This window comes from Aulostomus chinensis, chromosome 6, assembly GCF_037954235.1.
Source record: "Aulostomus chinensis isolate RoL2024-O1b breed Wild chromosome 6, RoL_Achi_v1.0, whole genome shotgun sequence".
NCBI lineage: Eukaryota > Metazoa > Chordata > Actinopteri > Syngnathiformes > Aulostomidae > Aulostomus > Aulostomus chinensis.
This window is the reverse complement of record NC_141325.1, coordinates 3930299-3950704: the sequence shown is the minus strand read 5'-3', so window position 1 is coordinate 3950704 and position 20406 is coordinate 3930299. Positions and strand designations below refer to the sequence as shown.

Sequence of the window (20406 nt, the reverse complement as noted above, 5' to 3'; positions counted from 1 at the left end):
TTTAGTTGACACCCTGATTATATTTATTTATATAAACACACACCTATAACATTGTCAGTTTCGACCCTCTAGACATGACATCACCACAGTTAAACATTGCCACAGGTCTTGTGAATCACATGGGCTTATTATCGACCATTTCTAGTTGCTCCACGATGAACCAACATTGCTACATCTTGTTATAACACGTTACTCAAAGCTTCCGCCAGGACAGAAACCCAGACAGAATCCTGCAGGCTGGCAAAAACTGCTGAACATGGAACCTCATATGAAGGGTCAATCCTCCAGAGAAGACAACTGTACCTCTCCTAGAGCTTCATAACGCTTCTGGTTCCAACGGTGGAGATCCTCTCTGGCATTGAATATGAAGGGTTCTCCTGTCTTTGTATGTCTGAGCTGCCCATCTGCAGGGGACACACACACACACACACACACACACACACACACATAGTGAATACCTGGATCTGTGAGCATGTGTGTGTCTGCTGATCTCTGCTTCCCTTCACACACTCACATATAAGAGGGCACACACACACACACACACACACACACAAGCAGCTTCTGAGGCAGGTGGTCCAGCAGTGAGTGTCACTCTGCTGGAGTGTGTGTGCTATGATAAGTGAGCCATCCCGCGGTTCACACACATCAGAGCTGAGAGGAAATAAATGCTCTTCAGGATCATGTTTAGGACAATTTATCATAATTCAGCACGTTGTTACACATCCAGCTTTTATTTAATATAGACAGTCATGAGACAGTTTAAAAAGGGTAGATTTTTAATAAATAATTGCCCTTGCCACAAGGTCTACACTTGAGCAATGAGCCCATCGATCCTGCAGTTGACACTGAGACACAATAAAACACTAAGCAGAGTTAAATCTAATTTTGACCTTTATGACTGCAGCATTTGTAAGAACTAAACCATTGAAAGTACACATACTGAACCCAAATAGCCAGGGGGATCTCATACTTTCTCAATTATCATACGATGGGAGGAAACGCATCTAAGATATAAATAAATATTACATCTTTGTGAGATAGAAAAATGCAGACGCTCAGTTTTTTTCTTTCATCACACACTAAATTGCGCCTGTTTTCAGCCTTCTTTCATTGTGATCAATCCTAATACAAAGCACGCATTGCTGCACTTGCTTTTAGTTGTTTAACAACGTGTTATCCTAATCAAGGTTTGTCATCGCGTTGCATTAAAAAACAAGCCTGTGAGGAAGAAGAGCAGGGGAAGGCTGAGAAGTTAACGCTAAAGTACCTTGAAGAAAATCAATTATGCATTCATGGAGGGGTGAGATCTAAACATTACCGCCTTAGAGGAAGAAGAGAGGAGCTCTAATGAAATCCTACAGTAGGAAAGGTGTGTGTGTGTGTGTGTGTGTGTGTGTGTGTGTGTGTGTGTGTGTGTGTGTGTGTGTGTGTGTGTGTGTGTTTGCGTGGAGGAGGGAGGGAAGGCGGACGAGCATGTGTGTGTGTGTGTGTGTGTGGGGGGCGAGGGGTGGTGGGAGGGCTGATCAGCTCCATCGCCCCCCCCCACGCACATCCTCTCAGAGGAATAACGTTTTCTCAACTTTTCTCCTCTTTTTCTGTCATAATTAGCATTCTGTTCTCAATTTGGCCGCTTAATTAGGTGTACATAACCTTGGATTTCCAGTAATGGAAAACCGGAGGGCTAGCGAGATGAAGCCATCATCTTCAGTGATTAAGACACCTGCAAACTATTGTACACAGCCTTGTCTGCATTCACATCATTACATGGTCAAATTAACATTTTTGTTCCACCTGTCCCGGCCAAAGGTAACCCGGGTGTAGCTCTGGAAATGCAGCCGGAGCAGACGCAGCAGTTGAGATGATGCCTGGGGGCCGCCGCAGCTTTAATAGAAATGCTGGAAATTGACATACAGCTGGAGATGTGTGTGTGTGTGTGTGTGTGTGTGTGTGTGTGTGTGTGTGTGTGTGTGTGTGTGTGTGTGTGTGTGTGTGTGTGGATAGAGAGATCCAGAAAGAAGAAGAATGAAAGGTGAAGAGGAGACAGGTATTCTTTAAATGTGTTCGTCCCTCCATGGGACACTGAGCTGGGACTTGGGGTGGGGTGGGGGGGTGAATACCACACTGGTGGCACGATGGTGGGCGGGTAAGTCTCTGTTCTTAGGCACAGCGAGGTTATGCAAATGCTCCGTCAGACGGCGGGCAAGGCTGAGTAGGTTTCTGACGGGCCGTAGAGTACACAACATGTCCCCCCACTCAGCCAGCCAGACAGCCAGCAGCGATACTGACAGAGAACAGAGAGGGGGGCTGTGTGTGTGTGTGTGTGTGTGTGTGTGTGTGTGTGTGGGGGGGGGGGGGGGGGGACTACAGGGGAATACTAAACGCCAGAGCCACCAGCTCGTTCTCCCTCCCTCCACCTGGTTTGATCAAAGCCAGCCAGGTGAATTCTACAGAGACTTTTATATCATCTGGACAAACACACACACACCACTGTGAGTCCAGCTCTGCTCCTCACTGTGACTGGTAACTGACACACACACACACACACACACACACACACACACACACACACCTAGAGTACACCTACCTAGCCCGTCACCACCACCACCACCACCACCAAAACATCCCAAGTGGTGCATTTTTGTACCGTTAATTCAAAATGGTGAAATACCAGAGTCGAGCGGTTATCACACACTGGCGATCAAAGTGTCTTGGTGGTTTTAAAGGACTGTTGTCTGAGGATGCGCCGTGACATCAGCAGTGTGTCCTCGCCATCTGCAGATATTAGTCATTTTTATCAATACATCAGTGTGACCCATCACTTCTACCTGGATCGGTTGAATCAAATTTTCCAAATCTTTGCCGATCGGGCCGTTTTCGTGAGAGGACTCACCGCTCCATCCGCCGCTGCGTCCGTCAGAAACAATCCCTCCAACCCATCTTTTTTAAGCAGCGTTTAAATTAAATATCATATGAATTTATTGTTTTGCCACCCAAATTTCTTTTCCCTTTTCAACTTCAGTCTTGATCATAAAAAAAGAAGAACTTTTTCATCATCATCACTGCAAAATGCCAAGATACATTTATATTCTTTGAATTAAAGAAAAACAAAATGAATAAAATATTAAGCACATGCTGAATGTCAAGAGGATATTTTGGGGGGGGGGGTTGTTAGTCAGAGCCTTGTTTACATCAAATATTAGCAACCGCATTCATTCTGTGTGGGGTTTTTCTGTGCACTGTTAATTCTTAGGTGTTTCCTTTAATTCTAATTAAAGGGGGAAATGCAGGTGAGCAGCACAGAGAGTTTAGAGCTTTAGCCCCTCGTTCAGGTCTAACATGGACCTCAAACACGCTCAGTTATCGAAACCCAAAACACACCAAAACGTCTCAAATATAGAAGTGTTTCTATGTATGGCATTTGGTGGTTTTGTCTTCTATCTGGTGAACTCACGCGCGGTTTCTTGTCGGAGGACTTCCATGCGTACTTACATTCATTGAAAGCATATTCAAACTCCTCCAGAGTTTTGGGGAAAGTGAAAGGAGGTTCATCTTTCTTCATGAGTTCATCCAAGTCTATTCTTGACAGCAAATCTGGGGGGGGAGAAGAAAGCAGATCAAAGGTGAGTGAGAATCAGCGGCTACAACCACAGATGCTGCAGGGCTTTTTTGGGTTGTTTCCCTTTCTTTTTTTTCTTTTTTTTTTTTTTAAGAGAGTCGAATCAGTTTCGTCAGCCACAAAATAAATGACAAAGTGACTTTGCTTTGATGACGTCTCGATATTTTGTCAACTCGTGAAAGAGCTACGCAGACGCCCTCCGCAGCAGGTTAACAGCTCCTCATTAAAGTCAGAACGGGAGGATATTCTCATTCAACAATGGCCTGAACCTTAACATTTGCCCGCAAATATCATGAACGAAGTCGAACATCACATACGTATTAAGTGGAGTGTTTCATATTTTCAGCCAGTAGACGCTTTGTAATGGAGGCTTTCAGAATAACCTGAGAGACATCGTGAAAAGATCAAATTTGGAGTCGATACGTCGCTCCGAGAATAAAGGGATACATTCACACTCCAAACTGGTTGGGGTTTTGTTTTCTTTAATTAGACGAGAACAAGCCTTTGTTTCCTCCTGCAGAGGAATGTCTCTCACCTTCACGTGCTCATCCCGCAGAATCTTTTTTTCTTTCAACGATGACTAGACTGACAATGTCGGCGATGCCACGCTGCCATTTGCAAGAGCGCGCAAGAGCGCGCAAGAGCGCGCGAGAGCGACGAATCACACGGGCCTGCGTCAAGGTCAGGAGCGTAACGACTAAAAACACCTCGGCAGGGTCAAAGCAGGGAAGTCTGTGCACGCACAGTTTTTGTTTTTGTTTTGTTTGATTTTAACAAAAATGACAGCTTCAAAATAAGGGCACGAAAACCACAAAACATGACTAATTAGAAGGGTCACACAGCTTTTTAAGGTCAAGCACTTTCAACGTGGAGAAGCCAAACATTTCTACAAGCATGAATCGCGACCGTAAATCCAACTGATTTTTGAGCGACTAACGCGGGTGTTAGACAGTTCATTCTGTCGTCTCCAAAAAAACTTAAATCCAAGTCTAATTTTAAACCTGGAAAATATAGATGTTAAATTTAAGGAAGACATCAAAGACTTTGAGCGGATTGCGGAATAAATTCCCAGGGATATCGTGAACAGCAGCTGGGCTCAGACCCAAATCATTGTTCTTATGTACCGTTCTGTTTCAGGACAGCGACGGTGGTGTATTTATTGTAGGAATATTGTCTGTAAATGTGAATAAATGGACGTAATATTCACCTTTGAGTGCAGTCGTCTTCTCCCGGTCCTCCTGGCCAGCCACGTGAGCCATGGCGGTCAACAGTAGGTACAGAGCTGGCGAGGCAGCACAGAGGTGAGAGAGCATGGATCCTTCGCTCCTGCGGGTCACTGGGGTGGATCCTGGTGACCCAATCACAACACACTTTACCGATCCACGCGGGGGGGGGGAAGTTTCCACAGTACGTACACACACAGGAAGTAGTAATAAAACAGCAAAGATGGAGGCAGAACCACACAGTTGGTCAAAATCACAATGTGGCCTGCTGCAACTTTAAACTCACAGGGAGGCTCATAACTGTTAAGACTAAATATATGAAAGAATTACCACCAATCAGTGAAAATCGTTTGAGTTCTTTTTTCAAAATCCTGCAGTCCTGTGGATGCAGAAATTGATTTGGTTTGTACGACTACAGGTAAACGAAACAATACAACAGAAATAAACTCAGAAGGAGACGTGACAGCTGTGCTGCTCCTGCTCTAAAGCCTACCTGCAAGCAGGAACTGAGAAGGAGGACATTCAGAAGTGGGAATCATCATTGAGGGGACGAACGCATCCGTCACTCACAACTGTACAGTGGTGTGAATAAATACTTGTAGCTGACAAACACTGCTGCATCAGTTGTGACGGGGGCAGGAAGTTTCCTGGATTTAAAGGCATCACATCTTCCATGCTAACCTGTTCATGCTAACCACCGCAGTGTCCAGGTGTTCTAGCAGCCCTGCTGAGCATTAGCCTGTTGCTGCTCTCTTTAGATGTACATGAAGCAGTAATTCTTCACCTCAGTGGGGCGAAACTTATATATATATATATATATATATATATATATATATATATATATATATATATATATATATATATAAATGAAGCAAAGCTAAACAGCAGTCGAGAAACACAGTGCAGCTTGATTGCTGCTCTGAAACATGTACCAGGAGCATCCGCTCAACTTCGCACACACGCAACAACTTCTGCAAACACAACACTAGTTGGTCTTGTTGTCAAGGCGCCCGCAGGCTGTAAACATTCTTCTCCAAACGCTCCAGCACCTCAGACGTCTCCGCCATTGACCAAACAACACTCAACATCTGCCTAATGGCTCGCATTCCTTAAAAGAAAAGAAAAGAAAAGAAGAAGGAGGAGGGAAGAGAAAAGTAAAAGCAGCAGCTCCGGAGTGAGAGAATGGAGGAGATTTCGTGCTTTTATTTCACGTTCTTGTCAAAACCAACCGCGGCGTCGCGGGGGAGAGCGGCTCTTACAGGACGCACATGCAAGCTTCTAGTTTTTGTTGTTGTTGATGTTGTTGTTATTGTTATTGTTGTTGCTCAGACTCACGCACCATCTGTAAATGCGACTGTCCACTTGCTGCTGCTGCTGCTGCTTCCTTGAAATTTCTAAAACAGGAAGGACTCTGAACAGTGTCGCGCGTGCAGTGTATGAAGCTTCCGGGTTACCGGGGCAACGGACTGGAAGGATTATTTAAAGAGACAGTAGCACCGTAGCACCGCTGCTTCCAGTACTTGTTACAGTGGATGCCGTTCCTGTGGGGTTCCTCTGTTTTTATCTACGGAGCCCTGGAGGGGCCATGCAGGGACGTGTTCATTATTAGGGCCTGAGCCTGAAGGTACTTCAGTCGAAGACCCTATTATGTTTGTTGTTGTTGTTGTTGTTGTTGTTGTTGTTATTATTATTATTATTAATTTGTGTTGGCACAGACAGGAAAATATATCTTGAGACCGCGAGATAAAACCTGTTCCCTCAATTTTGTTACTCTGACGTCACACTGCACTTGTGACATATCAGATTCCTCTGAGGCACCAAGATGGAAATTGTTGTATTCTGTGTTTTGGGCACTTGACTCATACTACAATAAAAACTAAATGTAGGTACATCTACATTTTAAAGCAATACTTCCAAAAAAAAAAAAAGTATTATGCCTTTCAAATATTCACATATAATTTTCTTGAGCTCAAAGTTTTTCCCTCTTGTGACTCATGTGTACTTGTTAGCCAGCCACATATTGAGCTTGAAGCTAATGGTAACTGAAGGCTAACAAAAAGAAAAATCCCGAAAAAATAAAATCTTTCCCAAAAAAAACAACAACAACAACAATCAATTCAAAGTGCGCAGCATTTGTTAAAGTCATTTTTGGACAGTTTTGCTTTTTGTTTGTTTTATTGTAGCTAATGTTAGCACATAAGTCAAAATTAGCTTCAATCTTAAACATCGTTGGCATTTTGCATTCTTGAGTCACTATGGGACAAAAGAGCCTTTGTGACCTCATGACACCGATCTTTGGGTGAAGCAGCGGTTAGCTGGCGCGGCGACCATCTCAAACTGTTCCAGTTGTTCTACGAGTGAACAGACATGAGTGGAACCTGCATGTTCCTGCTGTGGGAACGAAATGAACATGTTGAGGAATCGCAACTATAAATGAGACCAACCTCATCTTCAGTGACTGTTTATCCGGTGTGAAACCGTCATGAGGTCAGTCTTGTATTCTAAAATGTTTATGTTAGTCTAATAATTGCCGGATGAGGGCTGTACGACAGAATGTTCAACTCATCTTTGAGAGGAATCATTTCTACGAATGATTTGTCGTGAATCAAACTGACAGGTGTCTTTTGATCCTGTCGCCTGGTCGGGTAGAGACACAAATGAATAACCTCACACTCCCTTATTCTGGGATGGAGAGAAAGGAAAAATAGAGATCAAATGTTTATTTCTTTTTAACAGAAATAGAGTTATCTGACAAGAGCATTTTGGCAAGCCAAGTACAAATTTCTGCATCGCCCCCCCCCCCCAAAAAAAACTGTTTTGTTATGTTAAATACAGCACATCTACAAAGACTAATGGTGTGTTGTTGCTTTTTAGCCTTTGCTCAGAGATAAAGACGGAACTCATTTGCTGAACATTTTGTTGTCTTTTGTGTTCTCTAAGTGGTTTGGCAATCGTAATCTCGCCACATTTGCATTAGAAACCCAGTTAAGGAAAGAAACATTCGTCTCCAGAGCAGAAAATGTATTCCACATCTCTCAGAGGAATTGCAGAGGGTAGCCTTTGCAAACCAAAACGATGTTCTTGTTCACGAGTGTAATCCTCATTTGAACACCCGGTATAATAGAGAAGACATACCATCAAACACTTGACGCCAAAATCCGTCATAAATCTTTATTTCCATGAATGCTTCTAAAACATTCAATTTCTGTCTCATAAATAACAAAATATGAACAAACTTGGAAAAATATAGTTAGCAATCTTGTTACACATAAAATAAATGTTTTCTGGGATAGCACAAAATACTGACTGGTATTACAGAGTGAAGGAAACTGCAATCAAAACACACATCATCTTTGCTTCCCGACTATAATTTGATGTTTGCTTTCAGGAAACAGGATGCTGACACCGACGTCTTTACGCTCACGAGCTGCAAGGATCACACAGCCCCGTCGTGTCCCAGGCAGGCGAATCCAGGCACTCCATTTCCCAGAACTGATTTCTGGAGCTGCACTCGAAAAAAAAAAAAAAAAAAAAAAAAGATGAAATGTGTGTGATGCAGCATGGAGAAGCACAGAGAGTTTGTCTGAAGGGTGAACATGAAGAGGGAGGGAAGCAACTCCCTCACTCTTTTTTTTTTTGTGTGCCATCTCTCTCACATACGTGTTCACGAACACACGTATGCAAACGGGCGGCACACAAATACAAACCCTCTCTATACCTAGAGAGCTGCTGGTGCCTGTTACAAGCAAACATTTACTACATGATAAAACTTCCAACTGCTTGGGCCGCTACTGGGCAGAGCTTCAGTCGGACGGTTGCGGCCCCCCCGGGGTCTGCTCTGATGACGGCTTCTCATCTGCTTCAGGAGGGTCCTGCTGTCTCGGGCTGCAGTGGCAAACAAAATAGGCCCCTTGAAGTTCTAGTACCATGGCTTTCTCTGCAACTTCCAGCTCTGCCCCTTCCTGCATCTCCCACCTGGAAAGCACAGAGAACACGGGAAGCGTGAGAGGCGTTCAAGTGGTTTAACCCACATTTATTTCTATTTACCCGACCGAGTACACGCGCACGCAGACTCTCCACGGCTCTACAGGCGACACCTCCTGTGTTCTCTCCTTTCATGCTGCGTGGGTCAGTGTCACAGCTGTGAATCCTACAGTTTTACCTCAATGCTACAGAGCCCCTCTTTCTACCTGGTATTACAGTATTAACTGTGATCAGACATGTGCTTGACCACACGGGTTTACTTTTACATGTGTCTCCCGAGTCCACGCTCTTTCACACTCAACCAAACGTCACGTCTCCTTCTTCTTCAGCAGACGCATTCCTGGCGGCAAGCTATACCATCGCATCGTTTGTGCACCAACAAAACAACAACAACAGAAGTAGATGCTCGCCATTTCTGAAGTTGTAGTGTCCCCCCCCCCCCCCCCGACTTTTGCTTGCGTAGAGGCTGTTTCGCAACAACTGGAATGGAAGCAGAGGAGAATGTTGGGTTGTGCTGATTTCTTCATTAATCATTGAGGTACTTTAACTGCGGCGCTGGAAAGACCGAAGACCTCCACCTATGCGCCGCTGGAAAATATACATGTTGCATTTTCAAAAACTGGAGCAACGTGTCACAGCGAAATTTAGTAGTTTGACCATTTTTTGTTTCTGTTTACTTTTTCTTCTTTTCTCCCTGGAAGTCATTTCTTAATTCCTGTGTGTGTGCGTGCGTGCGTGTGTGTGTGTGTGTGCCTGTGAATGTCCTTGTGAGTGGAAACTGTCCATCTATTCTTTGATCGTACAATGACAGAAAACGTATGCAATTTGTGAAAACCAAGGAGGAAGAAAGCAAAGGAGGACGTCATGTTCTGCAGCTGCTGTTCTTGTAGCTGCTCTCAGGACCGCTGCTGTGTCTGGATACAGGAACACAGTCCAGACTGGTGGGAGAGGATCACCGGGATCCTCACCGAAGAAGACTGGGGTCAAACTTATGCGTTACCTTTTCGCGACCGTCACCACTGGGGAGTGTCATACCCCCCACTGTGCATGTGTACCCGTTTGTCTTTCTCTCCACCGTATTCTTAACCCCAGACAACTTCCTGCCACCCCTGCTGTTGGTGACTGATGTTTTTTTAAGCATGAAGTTAATTTCTCCTCTCAATGTCTTGTTCGGCTATATGTTTGTGCGCCGCGTTCTTGGAGCTCCAGAGTGGGCGGAGGACTTCAATATAGAGAGATCAAGGGTGGTCACATTCTTCATAATTCAGTCTCAGTATTTCAATTGAGTCGCTTGACGAGCGACTGTGGTCAATCAAATCCATATGGAGACATGGCTGAAGGCTGCCTTTGAGCTGCCGCATCACACTCCCTCCAAAGCAGAATTATGTCTGTCTGACTGCAAATGATTGCATTTCCACTGCAATCTCCGCGTCTCCTTTTATCCCCCCCATCCCTCCTTTTCCGCTCCCTCGTTGTATCTTCAAACATGTACCATAAAGTGATGCTCTCGTGTGTGTGTGTGTGTGTTTGTGTGTGCAGGAAGACGGGGTGAAACGCGACTATATCAAGAATACAAAGAAGCGGGCCTCTCAATGTAAAGCCCTTTTATGGAGTCTCAGCCTGTGTGGTGACGTGTGCTTGGCCAAATCGTCTTCCTCTGCTCTCCTGTTGTAATTACCACCTGTAAGAGGGCGCGTCTCTTATCTCATCTCTTAGTTTCCCAGTTTTCCGTCTACTTTCTGTTTCAGTCTCTCTTTCCATCTGTCACACAGCAAATGGACCATCTCTGAAACCAGGAAGAAGAGCTGTCAACATCTGGAGTTTCTTTAGTGGGAAAAAAAAAGTACAGGGGAGGGGCAGACAAATAGCCGCTATACGGTTAATTAAATTAAACGGGAAAAAATTAAATACACAAACAAACCAATACAAATGTCACGCAGGGAGCAAAAGGAGAGCAGAAAAGGAACGAGGGAGGAAGAGAAAACTGGAGCTACGGGGGTGAATAAAGCAGCGAGTGAGAGCGGAAGGAAGACAGGAAGGTACGCTAAAGGTTTTTCAATGTTTAATTTTCAAATAGGATTAAGCAGAATGACATTTAGCTGAAGGTTACAGGCTCAGCATTGTCTTAGCTGATATTGATATGCAGGAGGCGCCCTGCTTGTCACCGGGACAAACACCGTTGATGAATGAGAAGCCTTTCCCCAGGAGGGTGTTAAGTGCAAATTTGAAATGAGAGAGAGAGGTAGAGGTAGCGACAGAGAGAGAGAAAGAAACAGCACCCACAGACGGAGATGGAATTACCATGATAGTTGCCATGTACACTGTCACAAGATAATGTTGCCAGAAGTGTAAATTGTTCCGGTAAGTATAGGTTGCATATTTGTTGAGATTGGGTTGATCTCGTGTTGAAAATGAGCCAAAAAAGAAAAATACACTAGAGGCTTTACGGCGTGTATCTAATTTCAACAACTCCGAAACAACAATGCCTCTTAGAAATGCATAAGTAGGATAAAGTTGACAATAACTACACTTTATCCTCATTTCGGCAAGTTTCCCCCGGAATTTACATCTTAATAAGGGGACTCTTACCCTTTAATTCTTATGGGCTCGGCTCATTTTTCATGCATTAATACTGGAGCTGCTGACTTGGCTATTCCTCTGAATACAGAATAGGACACACATATTAAGACTCATATATTTACAGGATTGATGCCACGGGAGATTGTCTGTGAGCGAGATGAAAAGGCTGGCTCAGATGTATTTCAGTGAGAACATCAGTGTAAGCTGTCCTAATCATGACACGATGCAGACACGAGACATCCAGCCTGATTCTCAGCTGATAATGAGCAGTGATGTCTGGTGAATTACGCCGTCTGGCTCATCCCGCGTACACATGGAACTTTACTCCAACCGATGCTCCACAGAAGACGGTAAAAAATTTTTTTTTAAAAATTTAAAAAGAGGTTAGTGGGGAAATGCAAGACAGAAGAGAAAACTGACATGTGTGAAAAAGTGAGTGAGCGCAAAGACAAAGCGGCTGGAAGATGAAGAGAGACAGTGGCCAGTGGTTTCTTCTGCAGCTGTCAGAGGCCTAAGTGCTTTCTCTGCGAGTGTGCGGTGTTTGTGCTGAGCTGGACGCCCTGTTCACTCCGCCACTGGGACCGCTGTTTGTTTAAAAGGCTCGCCTGTCAAACACAGAGCGCCACCGACAGCCAGACACTCGGCTAAATGACTCTGACAGCAGCCCTAATCAGAGGCTTCGCACATTGCCACAGGGCCTGGAGGATCCATCATAACCCAAGCCTAAATATTTAAAGTGCTAAACTTTCCAAAGGTCAGGCCTTTCTAACGCGTGCCAGGGCGACATGTGTCAGAGAAGTAGGAAGAGAGAAGAGCGAGCGAGCGGGTGAGAGAATATGATTAAATGTCTTCTTACATTTCAGCTCTTGTGAGAACCTCCTTCAGTTCTAGACCTTTTAGAGAACATGCACCTTTTTTTGGGGGGTGGGGGGGTGGGGGGGCTGCAACTTCTAAAATCTCATTAAGGGTTCGAACCTGGGGATTAGTGTGACAGGAATTGTTACGTAAAAATAAACCTTTTCTGAAAATTTCATGTCACAAGGTGAGGCTGAGACTGACAGGTCCCACGCTGACGGAGACAGCGTGTCAAAAAGAAAGTATATAAAATTGAGACGAGCAGCAAGTGAGAATCAACCGCTGCTTCCTGACTAGAATAACTTTTCTAAATTCACCCTGCGGAAGTTTAGGTTGAGGTATCAGGAGGTGATGGGTTACAGGTGGATGGATGCACACACGGGGAATTAAACAGGACACGTGCGGGCGTGTCTTCAGACTGGAGCCACATTGAAGAAATAATTCACTCAAAAATAAAAAAAATTCAATCAAAGTGAATGGAGGCTGAGCTTCATGTATTTGGGAGATTAATGCAACACCTTTTCCTGTTTGACTCCAGCGGTGTTTTGTGGACTAAAAATCATCACTCGGCGTTCCATTAGCATGAGGGCGAGTAGATAATGACCGAATTTTTCATTTTTGGGCGAACTGTCCCTTTAAGGCCACACGATCTAATTTCATGCTCTTGCACTTGACCTTTTGCTGCTCCAGGAACAGCACTGGAGTGTTACTCTACCGGACACTTTTGCTCACAGGTGTCTGCAAAGTAGCGAGCATGTGAATAAATCATTACAGGAAGGAACACGGGTGGCTTCTCGTGATGGAGTTGCTCGATCGCTAGTTTCCCAGCGAGACACATCTGTGCTGCGTGGAGCTACAAGCCAGACGGACGTCCGTTACAAGACAAACTAAAGGACGAGAAGTCTCGGAAACAACGGAGGAAGGGTATTATTCAGTCATGGATAGCGTACATTAGAATGTAGCTCAGTTGGGGTAAATGACGAGTTCACAATACAGGGCAGAGGATCACCTGTTCAACTCAATTTCCATTGGAAAGCAAACATCCAATTCAATTTAGATATGTGCCTGTGCGAGGCCATGAGCCGGAGGGAGATTGTAACTGACAGCCATTGGACAGCTGGCTGGATTTGAATATTGACGAGACAGAGACTTGACAGAGGGGATTATGCTCTACCTTCTGACTTACTAGCCGCTACACGGATCCATTCCATTGTCAGATCAAGTCAGTGTCAGGTCTACAGTATGGCCGTGAGATGATGCCACTCAGTATTAGACCCTACCTGGGATCCATCTCAATCTAAACTGATGTCCACTCAGAAGCTACCACACGTCAACTCAAATCAGCGGGGACAAAGGAGAGGAAGGAACCGCAGCAGAAGTGAAGCTTATTCAAAGAAAACATGAGCTGGGAAGCATCGTTCTGGAGAGGATTGCTGAAATTAATCTTGTAACCTGGGTAAGTAAGAGGAGCTTTGTCAGGATTCTTTAGGATGTTTTTATTAAAAAAATAAAAACACAAATAAATGTACTGGAATACACACACACACACACACACACACACACACACACACACACACCTTTTCAGATCACCTTGAAATATTGATAGATCACATTTGAACAAAATTCCACTTAACAGTAAGCCTTATTTACAAATTTCGAGGTGTGGAAATAAATATATTTGTGTGTGTGTGTGTTGTGATCACAGCGTCAACACACAGAGACACACTTGTACACGCTCGACGCTGACACACACCCGTGGAGACATGCACACAAATTTCAAACTCAAGCAATGACAAGTTTGGCACAAAAGAGGAAAAAGGCCCAGACACACACACACACACACACACACACACACACACACACACACACACACACACACACACACACACACACACACATCCTTGTGCTTATATCTTTGTGGGGAGTTTCTTGACATAATACATTCCCTAGCCCCTCACCCTAACCTTGACCCTACACCTAACCTGACCCAGGATTCCTGAGATCTCTTCCGGGTTCAGGTTTTGCACTCGTTTCCTCACCAAAACGGGTTCGGCTGATCTGGGTCCTTGGAGGTGATAGGGGCGTGGCTAAGAAGAGGTTAGCATAGATGCTGTTGTGGCACCAAATGTATCAAAATGGAAGAGGAGCAAACAACGTTTGTTTCGACAAAAACGTGTTTTTATTTTTCTGTCAACTGATCGGTTGAAGTTGGCACGTGACGGACGTGGATCATCCACCGAGTTTCTTGAAAGTGCCTTTTTGAAAACAGTCTCCGGAGAGAACGTCCTCAAATGTTCTCTGAGTTGAACCATCCTAGAGTCGGCGTGGAGCTGGACGAGGACCGCGGGGGAGAGGGTGGGGAGGTCAGGCTGGTTTGTGGTGTGAGTGCCATTACTGCTCTCACAGATGAGGTGCACCAGGGTTTGATTAAACTGGACTAAACACTGGGTTGTAAAAGCACCCTGGTTAGGGGTCTATGCGAATTACTGCACGTGTTTGAGGGACCTTTTTTTTTTTTTTTTTTTTTGCATTCATGCACTCACGCACCGCTGTGTTTTCCAGATAGAGCTGTATCAACACCACATGACGGAATATTTCAAATACCTCAGCCCGGCTGCTTCTAGCACCTCCCTATTCTCTCCAGTCATCCAGGGGAAAGTTTGTGTAAATTTGCAGGGGCTTAATTACTGAATAATTTAGACCATGCTCCAAATTAATGTCGACATTTCCATATTAATGTGTTTGCCCACCGATTCCACATTTATTTGTACTGCGGACAGGAGGGTAGCAATTATCACAGCATATCATAGCAGTTGTGCCGGTATTTCAGACATCATTAGGTTGCTTGTCCACCACTGTGTGACGGTGAGTAGCAGTCTATTGGACACAGTTTGGTACATTCCTCAAATAGAGCCGCTATGGTTCTGTGGCCATCAGCTATTGTTGTGCTCGGAGGCTTGTTTGTGTCGAAGGTGGGGCCCAATTTAGAATCTTTGCTGTTTGTGGATGTATTATTACATGCAGCAAATCACCAAACAGCTGCCAAGTCGACACAGCCCATGTCTTCTGGTCAGTGTAGTGACAAGCTGAACGCTCCACATGTCCCGCAGCCTCTCTAATCTCCCTCACCCCCCCCCCCCTCCTCCCCTACCACCTCACCTCACCTTTCTTTTCTTCCTCCTCACTCCCTCCACTGTTCGGCTCTTGTTAGGAGCTTGGCTGAGCCGGCTGGCACCTTTCATGGAAACTGCACCCAAGAGGAGGTTGTGACACAGAGACCGCATTGTGTTTGTGTAAGTGTGTGTGTGTGTGTGTGTGTGTGTGTGTGTGTGTGAGAGAGAGAGAGAGAGAGAGAGAGAGAGAGAGACCCCTCTCACGAGTGCAAATCAGTGAGGTCTGTCGTGAAGGAAGCCAACCACCTCGGCACCACACAGCCTAGATCCCACACTGCATGAGATAGAACCGTTTCAAAAAGGAACCAAAAACAATCAATGAAAAAGACAAGAAAGTCGCAGGTCACTGCATGTGACCACCCTCCCTCAGCATCAGAGGAGACCCTCTTCACCCTGCCCTCACCTCCCTCCCCCATCATACTGCGGTGACAAGGAGAAGGGACGTTTGTTTGCCAGTCAGTAAGTCAGCCGAAAGCAAACCTGAACTTGACTCAACCATCTAAGGCTATTCTTGCTGGAAGATTAGCAGCGACGAGGCCCAGCTCGCATGACGAGTAGCCTGGCGTGCTAGCTCCAGTCAGCAACCAGTTTCCCCTGTTTCACTGTTCACTGGAGATGGAACTTCTGGGTTTTTCCCAGCTGAAAACTCCCCCACTCCTGCCACGTTTTCCAGTGATTGCACAGGAACCTTTTAAAGTTTTCTTGCTAACCCGTGTCCAGCAACAGCCCACACTGTTGTCAGCTACAGCTTATTTGGACCCCCCTCCCACCACCACCACCACCACCACCACCACCACCACCTCCTCTCCTCTGCCACCAGACGATCTGCAGGTCCCCAGCTTCCTTTGGAGAATGATAATTAAAGCCTTCTTTAATGCACCAGCTCCCTCTGTGTCGTGTGGCTCCATTTGGGTCTACTCCTTTAAACTTTGTCACCAAATACATAAAATATCAGCCATGAATTAATGAACAAAGATGATACGGATAAACAGTCAGTAACTTTGGATTTTCCATCTGCATGCGCGCACACACACACACACACACACACACACACACACACACAATATAAGCACAAACACAGAGAACAAGCATTCACTCATGCAATCTCCCCACTGAACAGTGTACAGAGGGGGAAAAAAAAGATGTTCGTTGAGATTTCACCTCAGTGTGCTACCAGGAAATAGCCTATTACTTATTCAGGAGCTTCTTTTTGTTATTTGTGCATATATAAACTGTCAAATCTACTAAGGAGCGTTGAGGGTTGAGAAACTGCAACTTGCTCTCAGACAAAGGCCTCGCTCTCACACATTGATCTGGCAAAACTTCTATTCAAACCCCTCCACAGATTTCCATAGCCACTATGAATAAATTGCATATTTCAGAATATTTAACTTGTTCCTGGATTATGTAGTCGTTTTGTTGGTTAAGTTTGCTAGTATAGCAGATTTCCTGGTGAGCCACCCGGTTGAAGAAGTTGGAGAAATGTAACTTTCTGGCTCACTGACAAGACATCAAATACTGTACGACAACAAGGCTGATGTTACACACACAAAACAAATTGTTGAGTTTTTTTGTTTTTTTATTCACCGTTGTGACACAAACATCCAACCGGCTGCATTGAAGGATAATTGATCAAATATAATTCGTCCGTGCTTTCTGTTTCTACAAGGGTGCATCTAATCTGCTGTCACCTTATTTAATTCATGCCAGCTGTGATTAAGTGATCTCTTATTCACAAACACAACTACGCTGGAGACGGCACTTGGATCTGATTGCATTCGGCACAGAAATTTGTTGTGTTGTCGTTGACATTTACACAGCAGTTACACTGTGTGTCTAATGAGACGGAAATAAAGCCGAGGGTGGTTGTCTCGCTACCGTTGGTGGAGTTTCTCTTCCACGAGTTGACTAGTAACGCCCCGCCACGCCTCAATGAAGTGTCCGGTGTGGTCAAAACAGCACCATCTTTGGTAGCATCTTGGGCTACAACCCAGTCTTGGTTAGCTGTAGTCTGTCCGCGGCTCTGCTTGAACACAAATGGGTTACATTTATGGCCAGAGGAATCACATCATTTACCAGTGGCGGTGACAAGCTTTCATTCCTCTGTGTGCATTATATTGTTGATGATAGTTGGAATGGAGCTACGGAGAGGCTTGGTGTGTCCATACTTCCATACTACATTACTTAAAATTTTGAGTACTCTACAGTAGTTATAGTTTGCGAAAATTGAGTACGCAAAAGTACCCGGATGACGTACTCAGATCGGACAAGATTTTGAGTATGCGACTGTTGGACACTTGCCACAATTGTTGCATTGATAAAAATGGCGGCGGACAGCTGTGGTGAGAGTCGGTCGACACTGACTTGTATGGAGTCATTGTTAGCATGAAATAACGGGGACAAGTTTGAAATTCTGTGTGGACACGGGTTTGAAAAAATAAAATGACTTGTCACCAAAATGTTTTGCTAAATAGATCGCACAAATAAACTCTACATACCGTTGCATCTTCAGCCAATAGAAGGAGGACATCGCGTTGTCGGCGCCGATTGTGGCGTAACGATGCGCGACGACCGTTCATTTTGCTGTTTTACTGCCTCAAACAAGCGCCAGCAAAAGGTGACGGTAATCAGCTGATGCTGATGCAGTGCTAGCCGGTCAAATCGGCGTAGAAGAAGAAGACAGTCGCGTCGTCATTTCCGGTGAGTGCGCGGCGCGGCGGTATGCGATTTGGGCCAGCACTGCTCCCTCAAAACTAGCATGCTTAGTATACTCAAGTTGAAAATTTTAAGTACGCAGTATGGAAGTATGCGATTTGGGACACAGCAAATTGTTTCTCAAAAATAACAGCAATAACAACAAAAAACACGCGCCCGCTCGCCTTGGTCATCACGCTTTACAAAAAAATAATCTCACCGCTTAACCCCAGACTCACGTGAGTCAAATTTCGAATGCAGGGAGAAACGGCGAGCAAACTGTGTTCTATGTTTTGTCAAAGTTGTACCACACGCAAGCCGCAGCGTGACTCATAACAAGGTGAGGTGACTTCACACCACAAACCAAGGCTTCCATTCCAAACACCACTCAGGAACCGCCTGCTCATCCAAAACACATTTATATCCTAACTGATTTATATAAATGCAATTTTCGTTGCTGGGGTTGAATGGCGTGACTGTCACTTGAACCTAATATAGAACACTCTAGATGCTTGCGTTTATCAGCCTATTTGTCATTTTTCCTCCTGAGGATATTGTTGGGTTTTTCTTCCCCGACAAGCACAACACTCTTATTTAAATGAGTACATTGTTTCAACACACCTTTCAGTGGATGAACAGCGTGCTGAAATTAGGGCCACTACCTGACACCAGTTGGTGTGTAAATCAGCGTTTAGGCTCTTTTCATAATGACATTATTAGCAACGGGTTCCCGTGGTTTTCCCGGGCCTGCAATGCACTGATTAGTGTATGCAGACATTGATCTCACCTTGCTATGAGTGTGTGTGTGTGTGTGTGTGTGTCTTGGCTGGAGGAGCTCAGTCATTGTGCAGCGGATCAGGGCCTTGTTCTCCCACCATTTCAAACGCTTCATTTTCTACCATGCTAATGGCAGTTTTAGAGGGTTAAGGAGATAAATAAATCCTCGCTGTCACCTCATTTAATATCAAATGCCACTTAATTATAGCTGTATGTGTTTTCAAACACTTTGCATAATTTATTGTTCTGCTCCATCCTAATCTCCAGATCCTTATCACATGCTCTATTTTACCCCCTCTGTCCTTATAATAAAATTATAATGCTCCGTCTCTCACTCCTTCTTTTGCTTTCTTGCTGCCAACAGCAGTGTGAAGGAGATAAGGAAGGCGAAGCAAAGACATTTTTAAGTTGTGCCTCACCTTGTAGGGATTTGATGCTGTGTTTTCAACTCAAGAGTACACACACACACACACACACACACACACACACACCCTCTGGTAACGTTGCAGTTCTTACAAAGAAAATACAAACACTGTAGAATTGTATGAAAAAAAAAGCAATGAAGTATCATCTTTCAAGAGCATAAAAATAACAAGCACTGAGGAGATGCTCTAAAGAACCTTGATACCTGTGATGTCACGTTGTTTTACCTGTTTGTGCCTTTGACCCGTAAAGACTGAAGCCTTCTCCGCAGCGCTAATGTGCCCGGCAGAACGAAGCACATTAGTGACATTAATGTACTGGCAAGGTGCAGGTCATAAAAGGAGATGAGGGCTACTAATATCCTGCTTTACTGTGGGCTGATGTCATCAACAATAAATGTCAGATCGCATCAGTGGTGAGAGGAAGATAGTTTAAAAGTTCTGATTTTCATGACCTCACCCACAATTCAATGAGAATTTCTTGTGAGATTAAACAAGGGGGTCAATCCTTTTTGCCTCTCAAGGACTCTCAAATAGCTCACCATCTCCTTGCTTCCTCTGTAACTCCACAATGCAGGAAGAGCCGGCCACGCATATTTAGCTTGATGCTCATAGCAACTCACGGCTAACAACTGCAAAACTGCCACAAATAAAAGAAGAAGAAAAAAAAAAAACCTTCAGTCAGTTCCAGTTTGTTGCCGTGGTGAACAAGTGTGAGCCAGCACAACCAGCTGGTGCATTCAGTGTGCTACCGTTAGCTTGTTTGTGTATTACTGAGCGTACAGCTGGAAAAAGAAGACAATGAGAGTTGGTTCATGGACGTTACGCTGTTGTTTGTAGTCACAACAAAGTAACGCAGCTGCAAAAACATCTTTATGAGCTCTTTTTGTGAGTACTTGAAAGACAAAATACATTTTTTTTGGGGGGGGGTGAAGTACCTCTTAAAGAATTTAGGATAAAGGCTTTATGAAATTCCATGTTAAATACCATAACGTATCGAATTCCTTAAAAAAAAAAAGTCGTATTATTTCTAAAATACACACAGACAGGATTGCATCATTGAAAGACGTGTAATGGACTGA

The 20406-nt window shown here is 44.6% G+C and overlaps 2 protein-coding genes across 3 annotated transcripts in view; both read right to left on the bottom strand.

The window, feature by feature from the left end:
* The window catches only part of arb2a (ARB2 cotranscriptional regulator A), a 151919-nt gene extending 145663 nt beyond the window's left edge, over positions 1 to 6256 (bottom strand). The window contains exons 1-4 of the mRNA XM_086205916.1: positions 6179 to 6256; positions 4824 to 4964; positions 3490 to 3591; positions 304 to 404 (exon numbers count right to left, since the gene is read on the bottom strand). Of these exons, the coding sequence (XP_086062042.1) occupies positions 304 to 404; positions 3490 to 3591; positions 4824 to 4929 (309 nt within the window). The 5' untranslated portion in view covers positions 4930 to 4964; positions 6179 to 6256. The remainder of the gene's footprint in view (positions 1 to 303; positions 405 to 3489; positions 3592 to 4823; positions 4965 to 6178) is intronic.
* Positions 6257 to 7640: 1384 nt separating this feature from the next.
* Positions 7641 to 20406, bottom strand: part of kiaa0825 (KIAA0825 ortholog) — a 118547-nt gene continuing 105781 nt past the window's right edge. Inside the window, exon 23 of one of the 2 annotated variants that reach the window (XM_086205912.1) lies at positions 7641 to 8814. In XM_086205912.1, coding sequence (XP_086062038.1) covers positions 8643 to 8814 — 172 coding nt within the window. In that variant the 3' untranslated portion in view covers positions 7641 to 8642. The remainder of the gene's footprint in view (positions 8815 to 20406) is intronic. The other variant, XM_086205913.1, reaches the window with a different exon arrangement.